Source organism: Hyperolius riggenbachi, chromosome 12 (genome assembly GCF_040937935.1).
Source record: "Hyperolius riggenbachi isolate aHypRig1 chromosome 12, aHypRig1.pri, whole genome shotgun sequence".
Classification (NCBI taxonomy): Eukaryota; Metazoa; Chordata; class Amphibia; order Anura; family Hyperoliidae; genus Hyperolius; species Hyperolius riggenbachi.
In genome coordinates this window covers 209,196,329-209,222,318 of record NC_090657.1, presented here as the reverse complement: position 1 = coordinate 209,222,318, position 25,990 = coordinate 209,196,329, and the positions used below count along the sequence as shown (strand labels likewise).

At 47.1% G+C, this 25,990-nt stretch overlaps 1 protein-coding gene across 1 annotated transcript; it reads right to left on the bottom strand.

Moving 5' to 3' along the window:
• Positions 1-247: 247 nt before the first annotated feature.
• LOC137541807 (cAMP-dependent protein kinase type I-alpha regulatory subunit) lies at positions 248-25,963 on the bottom strand. Its single transcript, XM_068263320.1, has 11 exons — positions 25,815-25,963; positions 14,810-14,993; positions 11,515-11,688; positions 8,188-8,279; positions 7,076-7,137; positions 4,227-4,273; positions 3,165-3,323; positions 3,024-3,084; positions 2,496-2,617; positions 2,334-2,415; positions 248-1,758 (listed from the first exon to the last, which is right to left on the bottom strand). The coding sequence occupies exons 2-11, from the start codon at positions 14,981-14,983 to the stop codon at positions 1,586-1,588; spliced, it is 1,146 nt and encodes a 381-aa protein (XP_068119421.1). The 5' UTR covers positions 14,984-14,993; positions 25,815-25,963; the 3' UTR covers positions 248-1,585.
• Between the last annotated feature and the right edge of the window lie 27 nt (positions 25,964-25,990).

Sequence of the window (25,990 nt, the reverse complement as noted above, 5' to 3'; positions counted from 1 at the left end):
AGAGAGAGAGAGAGAACACACACACACACACAGAGAGAGAGAGAGAGAGATCACACACACACACACACACACACACACAGAGAGAGAGAGAGAGAGAGAGAGAGAGAGAACACACACACACAGAGAGAGAGCGAGAACACACACACACACACACACACACACACACACACACACACACACACACACACACACACACACACACACACACACACACACACACACCTGTAAGAAGAGACAGCAAACAGAATAAGAATGAAAATCCTCTTTATTGCTGAACCTGCATTTAGGAGAATCTCTAATAAAAGGAAAATGTATTTATATATTTATAGTTTTCAGCACATAAAGTGAGACTTCTAAAATCCGCTAACAATACAAAACTGGTCCTCTTATCTGACTTTACGGTTCCTGTCTGACAGCCATGTCTTCCAATCACACACATAAGATGGAAAGAAAACAGGAAGGATGCCTTTACCGCCGTCCCCTTCCCAACCTGATCTTCCGCAAATCTCCGATGGCTGGCATGGTGATCTACAGAGCAGGACGTAAGACGCAGACACACGTTGAAAAGCGGAAAATAAGAAATCTACAGTCGGATCCTGCGGGAACGTGCAGAAAATGCCCAACTACACCCCCCCAAAAAAATTACCCACCAGAAACCGGCAATCACCCAATCTGAGCCCAGCGTTGCTGCATTAAAAAGCGCTAATCGTCCTGTGAAATGGCATCTCTTTATTAATAAGCAGGAATTTAAAATAAAAATATATATTAAAAATCTAGGGGCTCATCAAGATGCTGAGGAACATTTGATCAGAGGGTGAAATTTGTACCAGAAACATTAAAATGAAAAAAGGTTGTCCACATTTGCGTGGAACCACCATCGTGCCACAGAACAACCAATCAGCCGCTTCATCCCAGAGGACACTGCTCTACCTAAACACCCCAAGCAGGCCTCACGCTACCCATAGCCTATGGTACAGGGCCACTGCAGGATGCTGTTCTATAAGAATTGGTGCTGGGTTACCATATTCCCTCTGTAGAGGGCGCTGTGCCACTGTCATCCTTAACCAAGGAGGATATGGCAATCTTCGGTCATGTGATAGATCCAAAAGGAACACATTTGCCCCGGCCATCTACAGCGGGGGCAAGTTACATGTGTAATATTACGGGAAGGAAATGGAACAAGTTATCGGATATCAACCAAAGAAATGACAGTCGGGGCTCCATCTACACGCTGAGGAACACAAATGCCGCTAAAATGAAACAAGATAAATCCTTCCATTGGTAGGTCAGCCCACCCTTCCCCCCACCCTGTGCTCCCTACAAACACCAACCACACAAGTTGCATACAATGAAGCGGTCGCAGAAATACAAAGTCAGCTTGGGCTAAAGTGACCCTCCAAGGGGGACCCGAGCCATACAGATCGATAGGTCATGTGACTGCAAGAACCACTCAGCTCACTCTAGTGGGTGGCACCAGAAGACATGTGAAGGGTGGAAAGGAAATAAAAAAGGCTTTGTCCCTGTGTCAGTGGCGTGGAGCGGAGGAAAGCGGTGCAGTGCCGGAGGGACAGGGCCGGAGACCAACTCAGACGGACAGTGACACAAAGCTGTTGTACTGCTGGATGTTTCTCTTTAAGATGTCAGAGCAAGGCCCCAGGACCCGTTCAAAGCGTGGGCGGTCCAGCTTCACACACTTCAGGGGCCCACGGGCCACCACCGTGGCTGCTCGGGGTCTGTTCATCAGCAAAGCAATCTCACCTGGAAAGAAAACGGAACATATCACATGACTGAACAGATCTAGCCCACCAATCAAAGCAGTGTGACCACTCCATTTAATCTTGGCGTAGTTAAAGGGATCTTAGCAGCTCCTAGTTTCAAATAGCTGAAAGGGCTGCTGACTTATGTTATCTGAAGCACAGCGTCCCCCTTACCTAATGCTGAAGGAGTTGTTTGCTCTCAGCTTCTGGGCAATTAAGTCTAATTAGAAGAGTTGTTATCTGCCTTCTATTTTCTGCTGCTTGCAGAGGGCTTGCTTACAAACAGAGGAAATAGAGAAAGTAGAAGAATGTTGCCTGTAATTAACCCTTAAAATGTAAAAGGATGAGATGAGGTAAAAATTACATTTTTTTGTGATAAGCCACATTGTTAGTATGCATTTTAAATGTGCTTTTGAGATACCTTAGGTGCTAAAAATTGTGCTCAGTCCTCTGTAAGACAGCTGTAGGCATAGCACCATCTCCTCGCATTTTCAGAAACCAATAACTAGGTTGTTTCACAGGGATAAAGAAAAACTACTACTCCGTGAACTTCAAAGCAGTTTCTTGCCAACTTACCAAAGTAATCGGAAGGCCCTAGCCGACCGACTTCCACAAACTCCTCATTCTCAGAGCGACGCTGGAGCACGGCAGCCGTACCCTGCAGAACCACAGGAAGGGACAGTCAGCTACAGTCCACCAACAAGATCGAGGAGACCAGGAGACAACTGAGGGTCTTACCTCCAAGATAATGAAGAACTCATCACCAGGCTCACCCTGCACCACAATCTTCTGTCCATCCTCAAACTGAACAGGCTCTAGAGCATCTGCTACAGTCAGCCGCTCCCACTTGTCCAGAGATTCTGAAGAAGAGACAATAAAACGCAGATGAATGAATGCCAAACTTCCCTTGCGCCAACTGCTCAGGGTTCCAATCTGTAAAGGAAACACTAGAGTGACTTAATTCTGGCACTGATGCTGGTGTTTGGAGTCCTATAAGGAGCAACTCATTAAAGAGGACTAAAGCACTTTAATACCATCTTGAGTTGGCCCAGACAAAAAGAAGAAAAATAAAATAGCCTGATCTTCATCGAGGCAAGTCAGTCCCATCAGGAGGAAAAACAAACAAAATAAGGGCAAGCCTAGAAGGAGTCAAGCACTGTTCCAGAAGGTATGAAATAACCACTTGCTTGAAGGGAGAGGTCAGCCACTAACCCAGGGGAGAAGAACAAACTGTGGACCTGATATAGACAGAAACCAGCCACTCACCCAGAATAGAGACTTTGCTGAGGAATTCTTCATACATCTTTCGCTTTCGTAAAGTGCTCCCCTGAAACGGAAATAAAAGTCAAAAGATTGCCATGAGCGTCATTAGCCCTAGCAATGGCTAACAGTATACACATAATTTACCATAAGGATCCTCCTGTAACTGTCCCGGTCAATGCCCCACAACTTCACATTGGTTTTGGCCTTCACGGTGGCAGCTCTGGGTGTTCCGTAGATTAATGCCAATTCTCCGAAGCTGCCGCCCTCACCGATGCTGGTCATCCACTCATTGTTGACGTATACCTGCAAGACAACCCATTTAACCTTAGGAAAATCTACTCTACCCAGTATTCATCATAGGAGAATTAAGGTTAAACAGAATAACCTCTGATGATGAGAAGCCACACGGACTGACTTAACCAGTAAGAGGGCTGAGGGGTTTATCTCTCCCTCTCCAGGGCTGGCAGCAGAACTGCTGTCCTAGTTATGTGAACCTGCCACCACTATCATCGCCCTTCAGTAGTCTTACGTGTCTACCCAGCTCTCCACACCTGAGGATACTAAGAGGGGAGTATGAAAGCAGAGCAGACATGGGGACCGGAGAAATAAAAGCATGGCACTCAGAGGGACAGGTAACTTTAGCAGCCACTGCACTACCAAAAACTACACAGGGAGGGGGAGCACATCAGCTGGAGCGGGTGGATCAAGGGGAGCAGATATATCTGCTCCAGCGCTGGGAACTCTCCTCCTCTTCTGCCGCCCACTGTATTGAATTCCTCTGTAAGGTTCTACTGCATGTCACGTGACAAGCATTGGGAGCTGTACTGAGGTATATGCTGCAGCACTGTGAATGACTTTAGCGAAGAAAAGAATAGAACACTCAGCACTAAAGCAGGTATGTCGGCTCTGCCGTGCTACTCTACATGTGGGGAGGATAGATAGAGGGGGACCTGTTTGTAGTTGAGGGGGGGGGGGGGGGCGTTTCCACTCTCGGCTGCACTTGGCATGGGGGGTTGGAGAGGGCTTGCTACATTGGCCACACTTGGGGGTGTTGGGAGGGTCGTTATAGTGTATGCACCTTTAGACTTGGGAGGAGCGATTGGTAAACGCATGCCTTCGGAAATGAAAAATACAGATTATGATGTACGTCATGTTACTTTAATACAGGCAACACAAAGTGCGATCATGCTTGCCCCAAATACTCACATCCATCTCGCCCTGGTCTACGACATAGAAATTATCCCCTTCATCTCCTGCAACAACAAGAAAGCTTGTTATGCTACATTCCATTATGAACTCTGATGATTGTATCCCTGAATGCTAAGTCTCACTGACACTACACCCCTATATAACACTGCAAATGGTATAGCCCACTCTCTGTACAGCGAGGAGAACGCCAGCGCATACCACTAAGGCTGCATCTGAAATGGCCACCAGCTCAGTGTGCAGCACCTATATAGACTCTCTGCACACTTCGCATTCAATTCAGATGCAAATCATATGCAAATCTGCTACTACTTATAATGCATACAGGAAACTCAGGAGGAGGGGCTGGGAGCAGCTAACCTGACAGTTACATAGTTACAAAGTTAAGGAAAGGTGGGGGGAAAGGCTGCGCATCCCTAAACACATGTTGCAATTGGATGGTTAATCGCACAGGCATACACCGCCTCTGTCAGACTGAAAAATGCATGCCCTGCACCCAAGACAAGTGCTAACATTTATTAAGCTAGGAGGAACTTTAGCTTCCAATATGGTTTGCATGCAAAGTATATTATACTAGACACTTGCGCCACGGTGAGGCAGACCTCCGGGCAAGTCACTTAACCTTTCCCCCCACCTTTCCTTAACTTTGTAACTATGTAACTGTCAGGTTAGCTGCACCCAGCCCCTCCTCCTGAGTTTCCTGTTTGCATGATAAGTAGTAGCAGATTTGCATATGATTTGCATCTGAATTGAATGCAAAGTGTGCAGAGAGTCTATATAGGTGCTGCACACTGAGCTGGTGGTCATTTCAGATGCAGCCTTAGTGGTATGCGCTGGCGTTCACCTCGCTGTTCTACCAAATGTAAGTTACACATTTTTCTTGCTTAGCTGCTCCCGAGGTTTTAAATTTAGGTTAGGTGACTTGCCCGGAGGTCTGCCTCACCGTGGCGCAAGTGTCTAGTATAATATACTTTGCAAGCAAACCATATTGGAAGCTAAAGTACCTCCTAGTTTAATAAATGTTAGCACTTGGCTTGGATGCAGGGCATGCATTTTTCAGTCTGGCAGAGGCGGTGTATGCCTGTGCGATTAACCATTCAGTTGCAGCATGTGTTTAGGGATGCACAGCCTTCCCCCCCCCCCCTTTCCTCCACTCTCTGTACACCCTAATATGACACCCTGCGAATAGTATTCCCCAAAACTACACCGCATTGACTCTATACTCCAATACAACCACCTGCTTACAACTCCCAATACTGCACCTCAGCGCAACACCCTGTTGTAAGCAGACTGTGGAGTCGGTACAAAAATCTTCAGACTCCGACTCCTCAGTTTCTGAAACCACAACTCCGACTCCGGATACCCAAAATTGCTCAGACTCCGACTCCTCGGCTCCGACTCCTTAGTCTAATAACAGGGCTGTGGATTTTGTACAAAAATCATGCGACTCCGACTCCCAACTCCGACTCCTCAGTTTCTGAAACCACAACTCTGACTCCAACTTCGACTCCGGGTGCCCAAAATTGCCCCGACTCCGACTCCTCAACTCCGACTCCACAGCCCTGGTTGTAAGTATCCTCTAGTACTACACCATCCTCTTAACACTACACTCTAATATGCAAATAATATCACCCACTGACATTACCTTTCAGTAGAATATCCTGCTACAGGTATTCCACAGAACTATGCCCCAATGACAACAGACCCTAATGTGACACCCAAATACTGCACTTACTGTACATCTCAGTGTAACACCATGCTAATAGTATGCCGCAGTGCTACACCACTCGGCTGACACTACGCCCCAACACCCTGCTAATGGTATCTCCAATAGATCACCCTGCTAATCACATACCGAAATCCTAAACTCCAAAATAGCAACCTGTGACTCGGATGCCTCAGTATTACGCTACCATGCTGACCTTTTCACGACTGTGGAGTCGATACAAAAAAATCATCTGACTCCGCCCCCCTAAGTTTATAAAACCAATGACTCAGCCTCCAGGTACTCAAAATTGCTCCGATTCCTCAGTCTTAAGGTGGCCACACACGATACAATAAAATGATCCGATTTTACAGCAATTGGATAAAAACGATCGGATTTCCCGAAAAAAAAAAATCAAAAGCTTTTTTTTTTTTTTTTTTTTTTTTATTCGACTAAAAAATCCAATCGGATTTCCCCTTTTTTAGATTTTTATCTCTCCGGAATGCCAGATATTTTTCTTCAATTTCTCTAACGATTGTATGGTGTGTGTTAGATTGTCAATTTATTAATATACACACCCAAGCAATTTTCTCAGAGTTTCCAATCGTTTTTATCATAATTGGGGGAAAAATTGAACATAGGTGTGTGGTACATTGGTCATATTTTTGAAATGTTACAATCAGTCAGAAAAATTGATTGCAATTCTTAAATTGAACAGATATTTAAAAAATTGTATGGTGTGTGGCCACCTTAATACCTACCAGGGTTGTGAAAATGGTACAAAAATTGTCCTCAGTTTATGAAACCTCAGGCTCCAGGTACCCAAAAATTGCCACGACTCCACAGCCCTGCGTAGAACACCCCACTATCTTCCAGTATTATAGTCAATTCAAATGTGTACTCTAACATGACACATTTACTGAGATGGACTGCAAACAGGACCACTCAGTATAAAATTCCATCAAATATTACTGTATGTCCCAATGACAATGTGCAGCAACAAAAACACTCTGCTGATGGTACGCTTCAGTCTTGACTATAGACTCTCATACTACAACCAGATGAGAGCAAGCTCCAGTAGTAGATGTTCCTGTACAACACCAGCCATCGAACCCCGTGATAGTAGGCTGAATGTCTCACTCACCCTGCTGGATGACCGTCTCTCCAGCAATGTATGTGACAGAAAACATGGCATCAAAGATGTCACTGGAACAGAAAGAAGAGAGCATAAGATGAGTACTGTAACTGGACCACAATAATTACAATCATTAAAAGACCACTCCAGCGAAAAAAAAGGAAGCCGTTAAAATCTGACAGAACTGATGGGTTTTGGATTAGTCCATCTCCTCATGGGAGTTTCTCATGGTTTTTTTGTTTTCAAAAGCATTTCCTTAACAGCAGTTGCCGAACCTAACTGGCAAAACAGTGTGCAATAAAGCAGGGAGGCTGGCTGGTATCTTGCCATTGTGGCAGTTAAATTGCCGTTCAGGAAATTCTTTTGAAAACAAAGAAAACCCAGAGAATCCCACATGAGGAGATGGACTAGTCAAAAACCTATCAGTTCTGTCAGATTTTAAAGAGGGATAGAACTAAATAACATTCAGTAAAAATGTGTTTTCTTACTTTTTACCCATACAATTATCATATTTGCTTTTGTGCACAAGTAGTACTGTCTGCCTACAAATTCCAAATTCCCTTAGTACAGTTTATCTGCACTGAAAGCAGCCATTGCATTTTATTGCATAGTTGTTGTATGTATATATTAAAATCTATCTAGTGATCACTTCTCAGCTCTTTCTGCTTCTCAGCTCAGTTTCAATGTTTACTAAATGTATCTGACAAAGGAATGTAAACAAAAGGTAATGTTATCACCTCGTCGGATGTGACGAGAAGTGCTGTGTTCAACAGTTTGAATGCTGTTGTGCTACAAATGTTTTTGTGTGGTAGTAGATTTTATGCTGTAAATAATCTTTTAGAGCAAAGAGGAAATGCTGAGTTCCATACCACTTTAATGGTCTACTTTTTTTTCACTGGAGATGTCCTTCAACTGCCTGTATATAGCATGCTTTCTAGCTCGCTGCCTGCATGGCGTGCACTGGTTTCTGGAGAGGCTACATTGCACACACTGTACAGAGCCTTTCTAGAGCAGACACATCGCAACATATACAAGTGCAGAGCAAAACCTGCATAATCCTTTTCATAAATAAACATACTGTGTCAGCATGACCAGCAGAGGGCCTCGCACCCGAATCTCACCTGCGTTCGTTGTCATCCAGGTGAGCAAACAAAACGTTCTTCTCAATGGCCTTGGCCAGAGCTGCCATCGTCTTATAGTCCTTAGGGATAACCTGAACAAGACACAAATGTAGTAGTGAGTGAAACACAGCTCTGTGTACTGGAGACACCACTGCAGCTCACATATCACTACTGGAGGAGCCACATACAGGCAATATGTATAGGGAATACCGCACCCAAAAAAAAGTAAGCACTGTTGGAAGAAACACAGCCACATGTAAAGAATACATTGCTCCACCATACTGTAGCCATACTTATCACTGTTGGAAGAGACACACAGCCACGAAAAAAATGCACCTTTATTTCCAAATAAAATATGGGCTCCAGACAATTTAAATGGAGTAATAACTGGGACAAATGGGCAAATAAAATGTGGGTTTTAAGTACGGAAGCAGGTATTAATTTCAAACTATAATGGCCAAAAACTGAGAGATAATGATTTTTCCCCCCATTTCTTTCTTAATCTTCCTGTTAAAATGGATTTAGAATAAAATAATTCTTAACAAAAATGTACCACCCAAAGTAAGCCTAAATGGTGGCAGAAAAAACAAGATAGAGATCAATTCATTGTGATAAGTAGTGATAAAGTTATTGGCAAATGAATGGGAGGTGAAAATTGCTCAGATGCATAAGGTGAAACAACACTGTAGGCTGAAGTGGTTAAAAAATACACCCTACCACCATAGCCCATAGATCACTGCTGTAAAGACACACACAGCCACATGTAAAGAATACACCGCACCACCATAGCCCACATATCACTGATGTAAGAGACACACATAGCCACAAGTAAAGTATGCCCTGCACCACAATAGCTCACATATCATTGCTGGAAGAGAGACACACAGCCACGTGTAAGAGATACACTGCACCACCATAGCCACATATCACTGCTGGAAGAGAGACACACACAGCCACGTGTAAGAGATACACTGCACCACCATAGCCACATATCACTGCTGGAAGAGAGACACACACAGAGCCACGTGTAAGAGATACACTGCACCACCATAGCCACATATCACTGCTGGAAGAGAGACACACACAGCCACGTGTAAGAGATACACTGCACGACCATAGCACACAGATCACTGCTGGAAGAGAGACACACACAGCCACGTGTAAGAGATACACTGCACCACCAAAGCCACATATCACTGCTGGAAGAGAGACACAAACAGCCATGTGTAAGAAATACACTGCACGACCATAGCACACAAATCACTGCTGGAAGAGAGAGTGACACACAGCCACGTGTAAGAGATACACTGCACTACCATAGCCACATATCACTGCTGGAAGAGAGACACACACAGCCATGTGTAAGAGTTACACTGCACTACCATAGCCACATATCACTGCTGGAAGAGAGACACACACAGCCACGTGTAAGAGATACACTGCACCACCAAAGCCACATATCACTGCTGGAAGAGAGACACACACAGCCATGTGTAAGAGATACACTGCACTACCATAGCACACAGATCACTGCTGGAAGAGAGACACACACAACCCTGTGTAAGAGATACACTGCACCACCATAGCACACAGATCACTGCTGGAAGAGAGACACACACAGCCATGTGTAAGAAATACACTGCACTACCATAGCCACATATCACTGCTGGAAGAGAGAGAGACACAGAGCCACGTGTAAGAGATACACTGCACCACCATAGCACACAGATCACTGCTGGAAAAGAGAGACACACACAGCCACGTGTAAGAGATACACTGCACCACCATAGCACACAGATCACTGCTGGAAAAGAGAGACACACACAGCCACGTGTAAGAGATACACTGCACTATCATAGCCACATATCACTGCTGGAAGAGAGACACACACAGCCATGTGTAAGAGATACACTGCACCACCATAGCACACAGATCACTGCTGGACGAGAGACACACACAGCCATGTGTAAGAGATACACTGCACCACCATAGCCACATATCACTGCTGGAAGAGAGAGAGACACACACAGCCATGTGTAAGAGATACACTGCACCATCATAGCACAGAGATCACTGCTGGAAGAGAGACACACACAGCCATGTGTAAGAGATACACTGCACCACCATAGCCACATATCACTGCTGGAAGAGAGAGAGACACAGCCATGTGTAAGAGATACACTGCACCACCATAGCCACATATCACTGCTGGAAGAGAGAGAGACACAGCCATGTGTAAGAGATACACTGCTCCACCATAGCCACATATCACTGCTGGAAGAGAGAGAGACACACACAGCCATGTGTAAGAGATACACTGCACCACCATAGCACACAGATCACTGCTGGAAGAGACACACACAGCCATGTGTAAGAGATACACTGCACCACCATAGCCCACAGATTACTGCTGGAAGAGAGACACACACAGCCATGTGTAAGAGATACACTGCACCACCATAGCCACATATCACTGCTGGAAGAGAGAGAGACACAGCCATGTGTAAGAGATACACTGCACTACCATAGCACACAGATCACTGCTGGAAGAGAGAGAGACACACACAGCCATGTGTAAGAGATACACTGCACCACCATAGCACACAGATCACTGCTGAAAGAGAGAGAGACACACACAGCCATGTGTAAGAGATACACTGCACCACCATAGCCACATATCACTGCTGGAAGAGAAAGACTTGTGTACACTGCACAGCAGACATTACCTTGTGATCTCTAATAGGCTTTATTCTAATAGCAGAAATCTGGAGATTACTTCCGCTAGGTATATTTAAGGAGACTAACGTAAAAATTCCCCTCTGGGGGATACTCATCTTGGGAGGGGGATGCCTCAGGGTCTCAATGAGGCTTCCCCAACCTCTGAAGCCTGCAGGAATCCAGCGCTGCCGCCCCGGACAAGCTTGACAAGAGAACATTTATGTACCTCTCCGGGATCCTGTGCAGGCGCACTAGCGGCTCTTTGTTCAGGCTAAGCGGAAATAGCAGAGCCTGATCATATCCGTTCTACTGCACAGGTGCAAAGGAATCCCGCCTGCGCAGTACAGTGGATACGATCGGGTTCGGCTTTTTTTGTCTTACCCAAACGAAGAGCCGCTAGTGCGCCTGCGCAGGATCACGATAGGTAAATATTTACCTCATCGCACTTCAGGGGGGTACAGCGCTGGATTGCGGGGCCACCGGAGGACGGGGAAGCTTCATTAGGATCCAAAGGCTCTCCCCCTCCCAAGGGAAGTATTCCCCAGCAGGATATTTTTACATTACAAATCCTCTTTAAGGCCACACCATTGTAGCGTGAGGTATACTCACCTTCCGGACATATGAGGCGGCATCCTCCTCCGTGTACACCTCTGCACTGATGGCTCCACGCCGTCTGCGGCCCTTCACCACAGGGTTCATGGGTGGAGGAGGCGAGATCTCATCCTCACGTGAATCAGAGCGGGAGCCCGACTTCTGTTGGTTTAGGGTCTGCTTGGCCTCCTCCTGGCAAAAAAAAAAAGAGAACGGCAATGTTACAAAACAACATACAAAGTATAAGGAACACATTATGGACCAGGGTAACCTGAAAACTCTTATCCCTACACAGAAATACGTATAATGATCCCAGTCTACTCTGCCGTCATGTGTAGCCTAGGCCATCTTCCCTGACTGCAAAAATATACACCTACTGACCTCAATCCCCTTGGTCTGCTATAACTCAGCCTGGGAACGCTTCACTGCACAGATACACACATAATGACCCCAGCTCTTCCCCATAGATTGCTGTACACCGCCTGTAATCTCATGTCTCACCACACTGTTATATTATGGCAGAAGGCAGGGCTGTGGAGTCGGAGTTGAGGAGTCGGAGCAATTTTGGGTACCTGGAGTTGGAGGTTTCATAAACTTGGAGTATTTTGGTACCGACTCCTCAGCCCAGGCAGAAGGAACTATTTTGCAATTTGCACTAAGGCTGCATAGTCTACAGCCTTACTAGACCTGCAGCTCTGGCTGCTCTCACTAGCTAGGCTCTACTGCGCATCAACAAGTGACTGGTTGACCATCCTGGTTTAGAAACCTAGCCACATACCCACACCCTCAATCCCCCTGGTGATGACATTATCAACAAACCTCTTCATATTGAGGCTAGTGAGATGTTACACAGACACAGGGGACACAGGGGGAGGAGAGAATAGTCCAAACCACCAGTCAGCTTCTCATTGGACTAAGGCGACTCATCCGTGGTACAGAAAAGCCTAGTTTTGAAAGCAGCCAATGCTGAGGTTGTAAGGCTTTATACTATACAGCCTCACTGTGACTGAATCTTCCAGTGATCTACTGACCTAAATGCTGGGCATACACAGCTCGTTTGAGCCATTAAGATGGCTCGATAGATCATTTCCGACATGCCCGATCGTTTCCGGATTGCAGTGAACGGAAAAAGATAAGAAGTACGAGCGGAAGATAAGAGAATGGACTGTGGAATCTAACGGCGAAATGATCGAGCAGCAAAAACGAGCCGTGTGTGCCACTGCCCAGCAATACATATCTGATCTGAAAAGCTAGCAATAGATTTTGTACTATTTACTGTCATATGGTTGACTGAGTGGAGTGAGGCAATAATACATGCTTGGCGAGAGGGCGGCCATAAGGGACAACATAAGAGCATGATGCTCCATCAAACGGTACAATGCTACAAGAGATATTGGGGAAATGAAATGCTGACTAGTGGTACCGCTGGAAATATGGTTGAGATTGAATGTGGCAAGGCAGTCCATTAAATCAATATTACTTGGTGGATTCGATTGAAGCACTTATAAATTGCTTCCCAGTTCAGATTGTTATCAAACCAAGGGCCAGCTTTAAAGTGGACCTGAACTCTTGCACAAGACAGAAAGAAATCCACCCTGTATGTATTGAGAGTTTAGCCTGTCCAATTCCCCCTCACCTGTGACTAATCACAACTGTTATTTGATCTATCAGCTGTGTCAGCTGGCTGCCTCGGCAGAGCAGCTAATTTGTAAACACAGGACGCCTAACCCTATGTCTGCTTTCACGAAAGCAGGAAGTAGACACACTGCAGATTTATTGCAGGATTTGTATTAGCTGTAACTAAGAAAAGTTTCTCTTTAAAAGTTATGTTGTTGCTTAACTTTTAGAGCAGAAAGCAAGTTCTGAGTTCAGGTCCACTTTAGTTTCAAAAGTTTTTATTGAATAAAGCATTCATGAAGATGGAGAAACAGGCAAATTTACCCCACGCAGGGGGAGTATGGAGAACATTAACCCCTTCGGGACCGGCTGCCTACCCTCCCCCTTAAAGTGCACCCAAATTAAAAATACAAGATTTCAAAAATAAAATCTATTTTCTAAATTATAATAATAAATAGCAGCCTTTTTTCTGCTGCATGATGACAAATATAAAATATTTTACATTTATTGGAGGAACCCCTCCCTTCCTTTCATATTGCCGGGACAGAATCCGGCAAACTGGTGGAGTAGATGGTGTCCAGCAAAGGAGGAATTGCTAATGGCTGCCACCTGTATAACCCTAGTTATGGAAAGAGAAGGGTGAAAAGCATGCACTGAAATGCTCATAGGCTTGAAGGAGTGTTTATTCTATCTTCGTATGTGTCAGAGTGGTGCAACTAAATATTGTGAATTAAAAAAATGTTTGGTTTGGGTCCGCTTTAAGGACCAGGCATTTTACATGTGAGGGTGCGTTTGGGGGGGGGAGGGGGGTCAAGCAGCCTGATCCCTACTGTGGGCACTTTGGTATGGTCCCCCCTGGGTGGCCAGGTGTCCGCCGTATTGCTGGCAGCCTTTACTCACCTCCCACGCTCCAGCGATGAGCAGCTGTAGACACCTCCGCCCTCGCTGGCTTCCTGGCTGTACTGACGGTAATTCCCGGGTCGCGGCTTGATGACTTCATCAAGCCGTAACCTGGCACTTAGCAACAATACAGCAGGGATGCCAGCAAAAGCGGAGGTGAGCGCCGATCGTAGGGGGAAGGCAGGAAGGTGAGTGGATCCTCTGTCCCCCCCCCCCCCCCTACCGCCACAGCTCTGTAAGTGATCACTATGATCCGCCGGCGATCATAGTGATCACATGATCAGCAGCCATACGCGATGACTGTTGATCACTGAGGGGAGAGGTCAGCTGTCATATGACAGCTTAATCTCCCCTCTCCGATGCGCACGATCGCATCGGGACGGTTCATTAGCGCGGACGTTTAATCAACATCCAGTCAGGGCGGCAGCACCACCTGCTGGAAGTAGATTCAACCTACGTCGGTCCCCAAAGGGTTAATAGCAAAGTAAACAAAACAAAAAAAGAACTTATTACATATAAAAGGTGAAACTAGGTACCGAATCACAGAATTGTAGTGGCAATTAGCATATATATCCTTAAGAACATAGTTTACCACCATGGTAGACATAACAAGAAGTTTATCCAGAGGAGAAAGCTATATTCGTGTTAGGTAAAATATATTAGGTATCTCAAGCCTTTATTATCAGCGTAGTCTAGTCATGGTGATCAGGTGTTGCTAAATTGTAACGTTCAGGTCCACTTTAACCAGAAGACAAAGCCACACTTCACACAGCTGAACAATAGCTGCAGCACCTACCTTCTCTAGACGCTCGAAGTATTCTCGCAGGAAGGCCATTGGTCGGTCAGGACGGGCCGTGCACAGCTGGACGATGCAGTCCTTGAGGAGCTGCTGGATGTTGTGTTTTTGGACATATTGCTCGCACTCCCGAAGGCTGCGGTCCTCCTCGCTGCTGGTACTACATGATGCCATGACGTCAAATCTGCAACAAGAGAAAGAAAGATGCTATTTACTGGAGACAATGGCAAGCTGTGTACTGCATATGGTGTCCAACCACCACATCCTGCAGTGTACAATCTCCTGTACACACTGACCACTTCATGATGTCATCATTGTGAGACCACAGCACCACAATGCAGGGTAAAACAGACTAACTATAGGTGTATGTATACGTATAAGCGTGTGTATGTACATTTCCTTTTGTTGCTATCCCTTAGCTGTATGGAATAGGATATCTCAGCCCTGCTCACAGCTTTCCACAAAGTGCATCATGCTCCTAGCCAGCAGTGTGCCATTATAATCGACAGGTGGTGCTCACACTTAACCTGCAACGAAAGATTACATACAGTAAACAGACCTGCTTCTGCACCTCCCCCCGACCTTGCTGTGGTCCTAAACTTCGGCCAGTCAGCGGTGTGTGCAGCAATCACTGTGCCACTTGTCCTCCTAGGCTGGGGAATGTACACAGCACAGAGGCAATATTTACACTCTGCCCTTTGTACTTCTGCTTTTAGTGTGAACACAAGTGCCTGGCCATAAAAGCCCTACCGACCAGAACTCCTGCTCCTAATATGGTCCAGTTCTGGGGGAGTGCCAATGGCTTGGACAAACAATAGCAAACACAGGCAAGCAATGGAGAATGGTGCCTTTGTTCCTCACGCAAGTCTCAATACAAAGTGCTGCTGTGTGTGGCTGCTACACGTACAGGATACATACAGTGTACAATGATGGCTCTGAGAGTTCAAGTCATGACACCAAATGCAACCCACGTAGGTGACCTGCTGTCACTACTGACGTAGCCACTGTATGACACATATGATGGGATCCCCCTCTCACATAACACAACCCCCGACTCCCTGCACTGCCAATACTTGCACAATCTCTGTGTGTGACACAAATTATGAGGCCACCGCCAGGGGCAAACGCAGGATTTTTAAGGGGGGGGGTTCCTGAAAGGTCCAGAAACGTATGTCCCCGAGTGCTTCCGAATACAGGAGGCTCCATACTGCCCATGCACAAAAGTGCGCTGGCGTATTACGGAGCTGCCTATCTTTGGAAGTACTCAAGGACAGGAGTGTTTCTGAGGGCTTCTGGTAGCAGCAAATGTGAACGGGGGACAGCGCTGGAACAACTCCCCAAGAGAGGAACAGGAGATAGACTTAGTTTGGACAATTCAGTGGAATATGCCACATAGTGTCACATAGCGCAAGCGATAGCCATATGATGCAGGGATATATGCATCTGCGGAAGATGGCGGCGCTATATAAATACTAAATAATAATATTTTGCCTCACCAGGATTGCACTTTTCTTTAGCTTTCCTGTATGACAAGAACACACAGCCAGCTCTAAGGGAAGAGGGAAACAAAGGTGAATGAAGGAGGCTGGTGCACACCAAGAGTGCTTCTGAGCGTTTTTCAAATCAACAGTGATTTGAAAAGCGCTTGGCTAATGTTACCCTATGAGAGTGTTCTCACAGCAGCGTTGTGATTTTTTCAAAATCGCAGGTATACTGCATGTAGCATGTTTTTGAGAAATTCATTCAAAAATCGCTCTGAAAATCACTTCACAAAATCACACTCACAAATTGCTAGCGATTGCTATTGTCATTTTGGCGTGCACTAGCCCAGAGAGAGGAGTGGAGAAATTGAGAATAGCCTGAGATGGAGCAGAGAACTTATCTGTATTGCAGTCCCACATCAGACAGGCTACTTGCCTGTAATCGGACTCCTGTCCCTGTCAGTCTCTCACACAAGTCAGAAAGAAGCCCTCCTGGAGTCTAGGGACTGTCAAAAACTTTTCAGCTTGTTAAACACCTAACCCACACATGCAGTCATTATAACAATGGGGAGAGACCAGACAGATGTTTGCCCACGGACCCTGAGTCCAGGCAAGCTCTGCATCATGCTGTGCATATTTACCAGCTTGCCTGCACTCTAATTTCATCATGTCTGACACTTCTGTGCTGTGGAGAGTCCAGGACTCCATAATCAACATTCTCTCACTGCAGGCTGCATCTTCTTGTGAGGGAAGCTGGGCTGCCTCTCTCATTCTATTAGCTGGAGGGAAGCACCAGAAGTAAGAAGGGAGGGAGAATGAGGCTGTTAATATTATGCGGGCTTCCCTGGCTGAATACACAGCTCAGTGCAGGGGGGAGGTTCCAGACACCCGGAATAGCCCCCTCAGTTCGCCAGTGACCGCTATGCTCCCTGTACAGTCACTAATGGAAGGAGCCTCTAAAGTCAACAGGAAACCTCAGCACTCCCTTTACCACCACTACTGGAGAAGCCTGTATACATGACAAAGATGACGGAACTCTATAGTATCAGAAAAGCTTCCATACATGATTAGGAGGATCTGTTGCACTATCACTACTGGAGGAGCCTCTGTATAAAGGTGGCAACACACGATACAATAAAATGATCCGATTTTACAGCAATTCGATAAAAACGATCAGATCTCCCGAAAAAAATCTAAAGCTTTTTCTTCATTCGACTGAAAAATCCGATCGTATTTCCCGTTTTCTTCGATTTTTATCGATCCGGAATGCCAGATATTTTTCTTCAATCTTTCTAAAGATTGTATGGTGTGTGTTAGATTGTCAATTTATTAATACATACGTCCTAGCAATTTTGTCAGAGTTTCCAATCATTTTTATCATAATTGGGTAAAAATTGAACATACGTGTGTGGTACATTGGTCATATTTTTGAAATGTTACAATCAGTCAGAAAAATTGATTGCAATTCTTAAATTGAACAGATATTTAAAAAATTGTATGGTGTGGCGCCACCTTAAGACGCCCACCACACTTCTTGCACTGTCCCTGCTGGAGCAGCCTCTGTATGTAACACAGATGACTAGGTCTCTGACTACACTCCCTGCACTGTCACTACTGGAGGAGCCTCTACCAATTATGATGGAGCTGTACTCCCTGCATGATTGCTGCTGCAGTAGCCGCTGTATGGCACAGATGGTGGGATCACATGCCACAACCACCATTCTAAAAGAGTAACACAAATACATACAGCACCCTTATACACACACAATTCTCATAAAGCTAACTCAGACACTGCATGTCGTTACGCACAGTCATTCTCCTTGTATAACGCACGCACACACACACACTCTCTTTGTAAAGCACACACACACTGCATGTCGTTGCCCACTGTCATTCTCCTTCTATAGCACATACACACTGCATGTCGTTACACACAGTCATGCTCCTTGTATAGCGCACACACACACGCGCGCGCACACACACACGTCTTTACCCACTGTCATTCTCCTTGTATAGCGCGCGCGCACACACACACACACTGCATGTCATTACCCACTGTCATTCTCCTTGTACAGCACACACACTGCATATCATTACACAGTCATTCTCCTTGTACAAAACACACACACACACACTGCAGGTCATTACCCACTCTCATTCTCCTTGTATAGCGCGCACACACACACACACACACAGTATGTCGTTACACACCGTCTTTCTCCTCGTATAGTGCACACACTCACACAATGCATGGCGTTACAAACCGTCATTCTCCTTGTATAGCACACACACACACTGCATGTCGTTACACAGTCAGTCAGTCATTCTCCTCGTATAGCACACACACACACACACACACACACACACACACACACACACACACACACACACACACACCTCTTCTCCTTGTACAACACACACACACACACACACACACACACTCTCCTTGTACAGCGCACACACACACTGCATGGCGTTACACACAGTCTTTCTCCTTGTACAGCACACACACTTCATCTTCTCTACACAGGAGCTGCTGCATTAGTAATCCCGCCACTCACAAACACTGGGGATTATAGGTGACCCAGAATCAGAGATTCAGAGCAGTCAACTAAATACAGAGCAAGGACACATAGAAATGCTGGGATAGAGCCATCCATCTCTAGTAACACTTTCAAATTCAATAAAAATACCCATCATGCCCCAGTAATATCAGACCACCCCCAGTGCAGGGACTGACATATTTCTCCCTGCCCAGGAATAGATAATTCCGCTAGCTCTGTCATCTGTTTAGCCAACAGATATAGCCTCTTACCGAGGGCTGGACCAATCCCAGGAAGCCAAACATCCTAGTTTTTTGGTTTTTTTTCAGCTGTCTGTAACTTTTGTCAATTGAGTTGGAGCCTGCATTTCATATGAGTCCTCAATTTCCATACTAAGCGTGTTTACCCCTGCTAATACAAAGTAACATATTCCTGTACCGTACTGACAGATCTCACATTTAAGGATTCCCACCAGTAATGAGGAACACAGAGAATTATCACAAATCCTCCCAGTAATGAAAGATTCTCTTCAGTAATTGTAAAACCCACCACCCCCGCACACAAGTTCCCTGGGACTGACTCTCTACTGAAATACCAGTAATGCTGGGAATACACGGCTCGATTCTGAGCCATTCAGATGGCTCGATGGATCATTTCCGACACGTCCGATCTCCGGCTCGATCGTTTCTGCATGGAGGACAATGGGAAAAGATAAGAAAAACGAGCGGAAGATAAGAGAATCGCCTGCAGAATCGAGTGTAGAAAACGATCGAGCGGCAAAATCGAGCCGTGTATGCCCAGCATAACACACACAATTTGTTTCTACCATTAAAGAGGAGCTGTCAGTCATACTATCTCAGAAAACATATATAAGAAGATAAATACTTGCTCTACTTACATAACATATGTATTGCACTGTCCACGTTTTTATTTTAGTGATTTCTCTAAAGTAAAAAAAGAGAAAATCCTTCTTAGCATTTCCCATTTTAAGTGTGGCTATTTTGAAGCCAATCCTGATGTCATTTCCTGCCCTACTCTCCTCCTCTGCCTGATTTGCCCGCCCTTCACTATAGAAAGTGCATTGTCTCAGCATGAGAAATACTGGCCAATCAGAGAGGAACAGAGGTGTGGGAGGGGAAAACCGGAAAGAAAGAGGCTTCAGCCAATCAGGTTGCATTAGTGGAAATAGAGAAAAAAAAAAAAGGACAACCCAGCATGCCCTGCAACTTCCCTTTTGTGTACCAAATAAGAGTCAGGTAAACTGGGGAATAATCATCAACAAGAAACGTAATAGTGATTTTAACTTTTGGATTACCTGGTTAACATCCTTATTACTTGATTAACAAATAAAAATAAAGAATTGATTTTTGATTTGATGCCCGACAGTTACACTTTAAGTAACGAGCGGTACACATAATTTCTATAGGTGCCTGCAGTGAAAGCTAATCTCTCCACTGATGCCAGGACAGAAGCACCCTCAATAACTCCAGTAGAGGTAGATACCCAAATTTTCTTGCCTGCCCCAATAATAACAACAGATTCTCTCCAGTAACAGCAGACTTCTCCAAGTTATAGCAGATGCCATACCCATCAATAGCAGACCATATCATACCTCACCACTATAAACAAAGCACTCCAATAAATGCAGATTCACCCGCCCCAGCAATAATAAATTAATTGTTGGAAGTTGTTTTACCTCAGAAAGATTTGATTGGTTATTTTTCAAGCTGCATGAATGTGCATGCAAAATTTGCATAATCCTGCATCTACTCAAAATGATTTGCATCTCATTGACCATCCCTAGGGGTCACATCTCAAACAGTAATCCCACACCTTTCCCAGCAACAGCAGATCCCAACAATGGTAAACATCTCTCGACAGACAGTATTAACGGATCCCAAAATTACTTAATCCCCACCCCCTTTCTCTCCCGCCCCCACTAAGTCATAGCAGATCCAAACGGTGACAGCACATGGCACACACATTCACCTCCAGTAACACTACTCCAGTATAGACAAACCACCATTCTTAGTAGAAGATACCCCAGCAGTAACTGGTAACCTCAGTAATTGCAGACCTCTTCACCACGGCCTCAATTCACTAAGGGCAGTTCGATAACATAATTTAGGTTGATAAAATACAGCGTTTGCCATTTTAAACCTTTTTCCAAATTCACTAAGATTTCCTGCATGCTGTTGAAGTTCAATTCACTAAGCCCTGCTTGGTAAGTTTCACTTACCAGCTGCAGAGTAGGTCAGGCAGCAAGATGTGACTGTGTGCATGAGTGGGGGTTTTCTGCCCAGTGCATCCCCTGCAACCCTTAAAGTGAACCTAAAGCCTGGAAAAAAAAATGAGATTAACTCACCTGGGGCTTCCCTCAGCCCCCTGCAGCCGATCGGTGCCCTCGCAGCCCCGCTCTGACGCTCCAGGACCCGCCGGCGAACACTTCCGGTTTGGCCGTCACCGGCCGACAGGCATGGGAAAGCGAGTGATTGTTCGCGTTCCCAGCCTGTATAATCGCCCCCTATGCTGCTATTGCGGCCTCATGGCAACGCAGGCGCAGTTGTTTTCTGACTTTAAAGTCAGAAATTCCAGAAGTGAACCGGAGGCGGGGCCGGAGCATCGGTGAGTGGCTGCGCCAACACAGGATGTCTGCGGGGACCATTAGAAGCCCCGGGTAAGTTCAACTCATTTTCCCCCGACCCCCCTACAGTATCCCTTTAAGCCTGTGTAATGCTGGGTACACACTATGGCATTTTCTGGCCGATTTACTGTCAGATCGATTATTTCCAACATGTCCGATATGCTTACCAATCGATTTCCGAGCGTTTTCCGATTGATTTCCCAGCACTTTAATAGGAATTGGATTTGAAAATGCTCGGAAATCGATCAGACATGTTGGAAATAATCTGACAGTAAATCAGCCAGAAAATCTCATCGTGTGTATCCAGCATAATTCCCCCTCATTTATGTCTAATCACTAGTTGTAATTTGATCTCTCCCCTGTGTCACATGACTGCCTATGGCAGATAAGCCCATTTGAGAGTACAGGCTGTAAACAATATGTCTGCTTCCACGAATCAGGAAGTAGAAACTGTACAGATTTATTGTAGGATTTGTATCAGCTGTAACAAAGAAATGTTTTTCATATAAAGGTTATTAAGCTGTTGTGTATCTTTTAGAGCAGAGAGGAGTTCTGAGTTCAGGTCCGCTTTAAAAAGTTTCCTACTGCTCTGCCAAATAAAGTCCCGCCCTCCAGGGTATTGGACCAAATGGGATGAGAAGCAGGGCTGTGTTGCTCTCCCTATTGGCTGTCTGTTACATCTGTCAATGTCACCGCATGGAGAGAGTGTTAGTTATTGGCTGGTCAGAGCTGGAGGTAAATACCAAACACTTTTGCTTGTTTTACGGAATGCTGTAATCTTTGTGAATTGCAATTTCTTGAGGTATTTAGCGCACAGGTCGGTAATTTACCTCACTAGTCAGTAATTTTGCAGTTTATCAGTTCGGTAATGGGTTTATTGAATTGGCATTTGGCAAGGCGATCGGTAAAATCAGCTGTTTTCTGCATTACCCAATGCGGTAATGCTTAGTGATTTGAGGCCAATATCAGATAAACCACAGAAGTGATTAGCAAATGCTTCCCCCCCCCCCCCCCCCCCCCAATGCCCTTTTATCAGTAAACAGACCAAACATTGCCAGACTCCCTACTAACTGCATATCACTCCAGTAACAGTCCCCATGCTCCTTCCCCAGTAATGGGGGACTGATAGAAGGAGAAACCCACCCCAGGTAAAATTCCATCACTAACAGCAGAAGTCCAACCCCAATAAAATCAGAACCCTCATGTAGTAGCAACAGTTTGCCACAGAAGTAGCAGATCACTCCAGCAACACCCCCCTCCCCAGCAATACCAGCTCCCTCAAAAATATACCCCTATTCAGCAACAGCTGATCACTTCATATCCACCCCCAAGAAACTGAAAAATCACTCCAGTACCAGAAAACCCCAGTGATGGCAAATACCCCCCAGTAATATATGCCCATTTACTAACAGCAGATCCCTCAGTAATCTCCCTTGCCCCTGTAGACCCCCCTAATAAACTCAAGGTGATAGCAGATCTTCCGTTATAGACCCCAGGTGATAGCAGATCCCCCAGGAACGCAGATGCCCCAGTAAAAGATCCCAAGTGGTAGCAGACACCCCTCCCCCAGTAATAGACCCCAGGTGATAGCAGATCCCACAGTAACAGACCCCAGGGGATAGCAGATCCCCTGGTAATAGACCCCAGGTGGTAGCAGATCACCCCAGCAACAGACCCCAGGTGATAGAAGACCCCCCCCCCAGTAACCAACTCCAGGTGATAGCAGATCTTCCCATAAGAGACCCCAAGTGATAGCAGATCCCCATAGCAACAGATCCCAGGTGGTCACATAACCTCACTAATAGACCCCAGGTGATAGCAGATCCCCCCAGTAACAGACCCCAGGTGATAGCAAATCCCTGAGTAACAGACCCCCCAGTAACAGACCCCAGGTGGTAGCAGATCCCCCAGTAACAGACCCCAGGTGGTAGCAGATCCCCCAGTAACAGACCCCAGGTGGTAGCAGATCCCCCAGTAACAGACCCCAGGTGGTAGCAGATCCCCCAGTAACAGACCCCAGGTGGTAGCAGATCCCCCAGTAACAGACCCCAGGTGGTAGCAGATCCCCCAGTAACAGACCCCAGGTGGTAGCAGATCCCCCAGTAACAGATCCCCCAGTAAACAGAACCCAGGTGGTAGCAGATCCCCCAGTAAACAGAACCCAAGTGGTAGCAGATCCCCCAGTAAACAGAACCCAAGTGGTAGCAGATCCCCCAGTAAACAGACCCCAGGTGGTAGCAGATCCCCCAGTAACAGACCCCAGGTGGTGGCAGATCCCCCAGTAACAGACCCCAGGTGGTGGCAGATCCCCCAGTAAACAGACCCCAGGTGGTAGCAGATCCCCCAGTAAACAGACCCCAGGTGGTGGCAGATCCCCCAGTAAACAGACCCCAGGTGGTGGCTGATCCCCCAGTAAACAGACCCCAGGTGGTGGCAGATCCCCCAGTAAACAGACCCAAGGTGATGTCAGATCCCCCAGTAACAGACCCCAGGTGATGGCAGATCCAGCAGTAACAGACCACAGGTGATGACAGATCCCCCAGTAACCGACCCCAGGTGGTGGCAGATCCCCCAGTAACCGACCCCAGGTGGTGGCAGATCCCCCCAGTAACCGACCCCAGGTGGTGGCAGATCCCCCCAGTAACCGACCCCAGGTGGTGGCAGATCCCCCCAGTAACAGACCCCAGGTAGCGGCAGATCCCCCCAGTAACAGACCCCAGGTAGCGGCAGATCCCCCCAGTAACAGACCCCAGGTAGCGGCAGATCCCCCCAGTAAACAGACCCCAGGTGGTGGCAGATCCCCCTGTAAACAGAGCCCAGGTGGTGGCAGATCCCCCAGTAAACGGACCCCAGGTGGTGGCAGATCCCCCAGTAAACGGACCCCAGGTGGTGGCAGATCCCCCAGTAAACGGACCCCAGGTGGTGGCAGATCCCCCAGTAAACGGACCCCAGGTGGTGGCAGATCCCCCAGTAAACGGACCCCAGGTGGTGGCAGATCCCCCAGTAAACGGACCCCAGGTGGTGGCAGATCCCCTAGTAAACGGACCCCAGGTGGTGGCAGATCCCCCAGTAAACGGACCCCAGGTGGTGGCAGATCCCCCAGTAAACGGACCCCAGGTGGTGGCAGATCCCCCAGTAAACGGACCCCAGGTGGTGGCAGATCCCCCAGTAAACGGACCCCAGGTGGTGGCAGATCCCCCAGTAACCGGACCCCAGGTGGTGGCAGATCCCCCAGTAACCGGACCCCAGGTGGTGGCAGATGCCCCAGTAACAGACCCCAGGTGGTAGCAAATGCCCCAGTAACAGACCCCAGGTGGTAGCAGATGCCCCAGTAACAGACCCCAGGTGGTAGCAGATGCCCCAGTAACAGACCCCAGGTGGTAGCAGATGCCCCAGCAACAGACCCCAGGTGGTAGCAGATGCCCCAGCAACAGACCCCAGGTGGTAGCAGATGCCCCAGCAACAGACCCCAGGTGGTAGCAGATGCCCCAGCAACAGACCCCAGGTGGTAGCAGATGCCCCAGCAACAGACCCCAGGTGGTAGCAGATGCCCCAGCAACAGACCCCAGTGGTAGCAGATGCCCCAGCAACAGACCCCAGTGGTAGCAGATGCCCCAGCAACAGACCCCAGTGGTAGCAGATGCCCCAGCAACAGACCCCAGTGGTAGCAGATGCCCCAGCAACAGACCCCAGTGGTAGCAGATGCCCCAGCAACAGACCCCAGTGGTAGCAGATGCCCCAGCAACAGACCCCAGATGATAGCAGATCCCCCAGTAACAGACCCCAGATTATAGCAAATTCCCCAGTAACAGACCCCAGGTGGTGGCAGATCCCCCAGTAACAGACCCCAGGTGGTAGCAGATCCCCCAGTAACAGACCCCCAGGTGGTAGCAGATCCCCCAGTAACAGACCCCAGGTGGTGGCAGATCCCCCAGTAACAGACCCCAGGTGGTGGCAGATCCCCCAGTAACAGACCCCAGGTGGTAGCAGATCCCCCAGTAACAGACCCCAGGTGGTAGCAGATCCCCCAGTAACAGACCCCAGGTGGTAGCAGATCCCCCAGTAACAGACCCCAGGTGGTAGCAGATCCCCCAGTAACAGACCCCAGGTGGTAGCAGATCCCCCAGTAACAGACCCCAGGTGGTTGCAGATGCCCCCAGAAATAGATCCCCTCCCTCTCCGTTCAGAGACAGAAGATCCCCCAGTAATAGCAGATGACTCCAGTAGCAGTTCTCCTCTCCTCTCGCAGCCATAGCAGATCTCACCGCTAATAACACATTACGACAAGCAGCTAAAGACTGGCCCACTTCTCCCGCAAGGAGGGATCAGCAACTGACCTGTCGGTTCGGGGTGTATTGGGTGAACGGGCGGCTCTCCCGGTTGATCCGGGTGTCCTGGGCCTCCTCCGGGTGTCTCTCCTCACCGGAAACCACTACCTCCACCAATCAGAGCGCAGCCGTGACGTCAATGGGCCCAGAGCTGACAGGAAACTGTTACCTGGCAACCAGCTCCC

Coding starts and splice junctions, on each gene's coding strand:
- LOC137541807 (XM_068263320.1), bottom strand. CDS start 14,983: ATGGCATCATGTAGTACCAGCAGCGAGGAGGACCGCAGCCTTCGGGAG. Junction 8,280..11,514: donor CCGCCTCATATGTCCGGAAG/GTGAGTATACCT, acceptor TGTCTTGTTCAG/GTTATCCCTAAGGACTATAA. Junction 2,618..3,023: donor CAGCAAAGTCTCTATTCTGG/GTGAGTGGCTGG, acceptor TCTCTTCTTCAG/AATCTCTGGACAAGTGGGAG.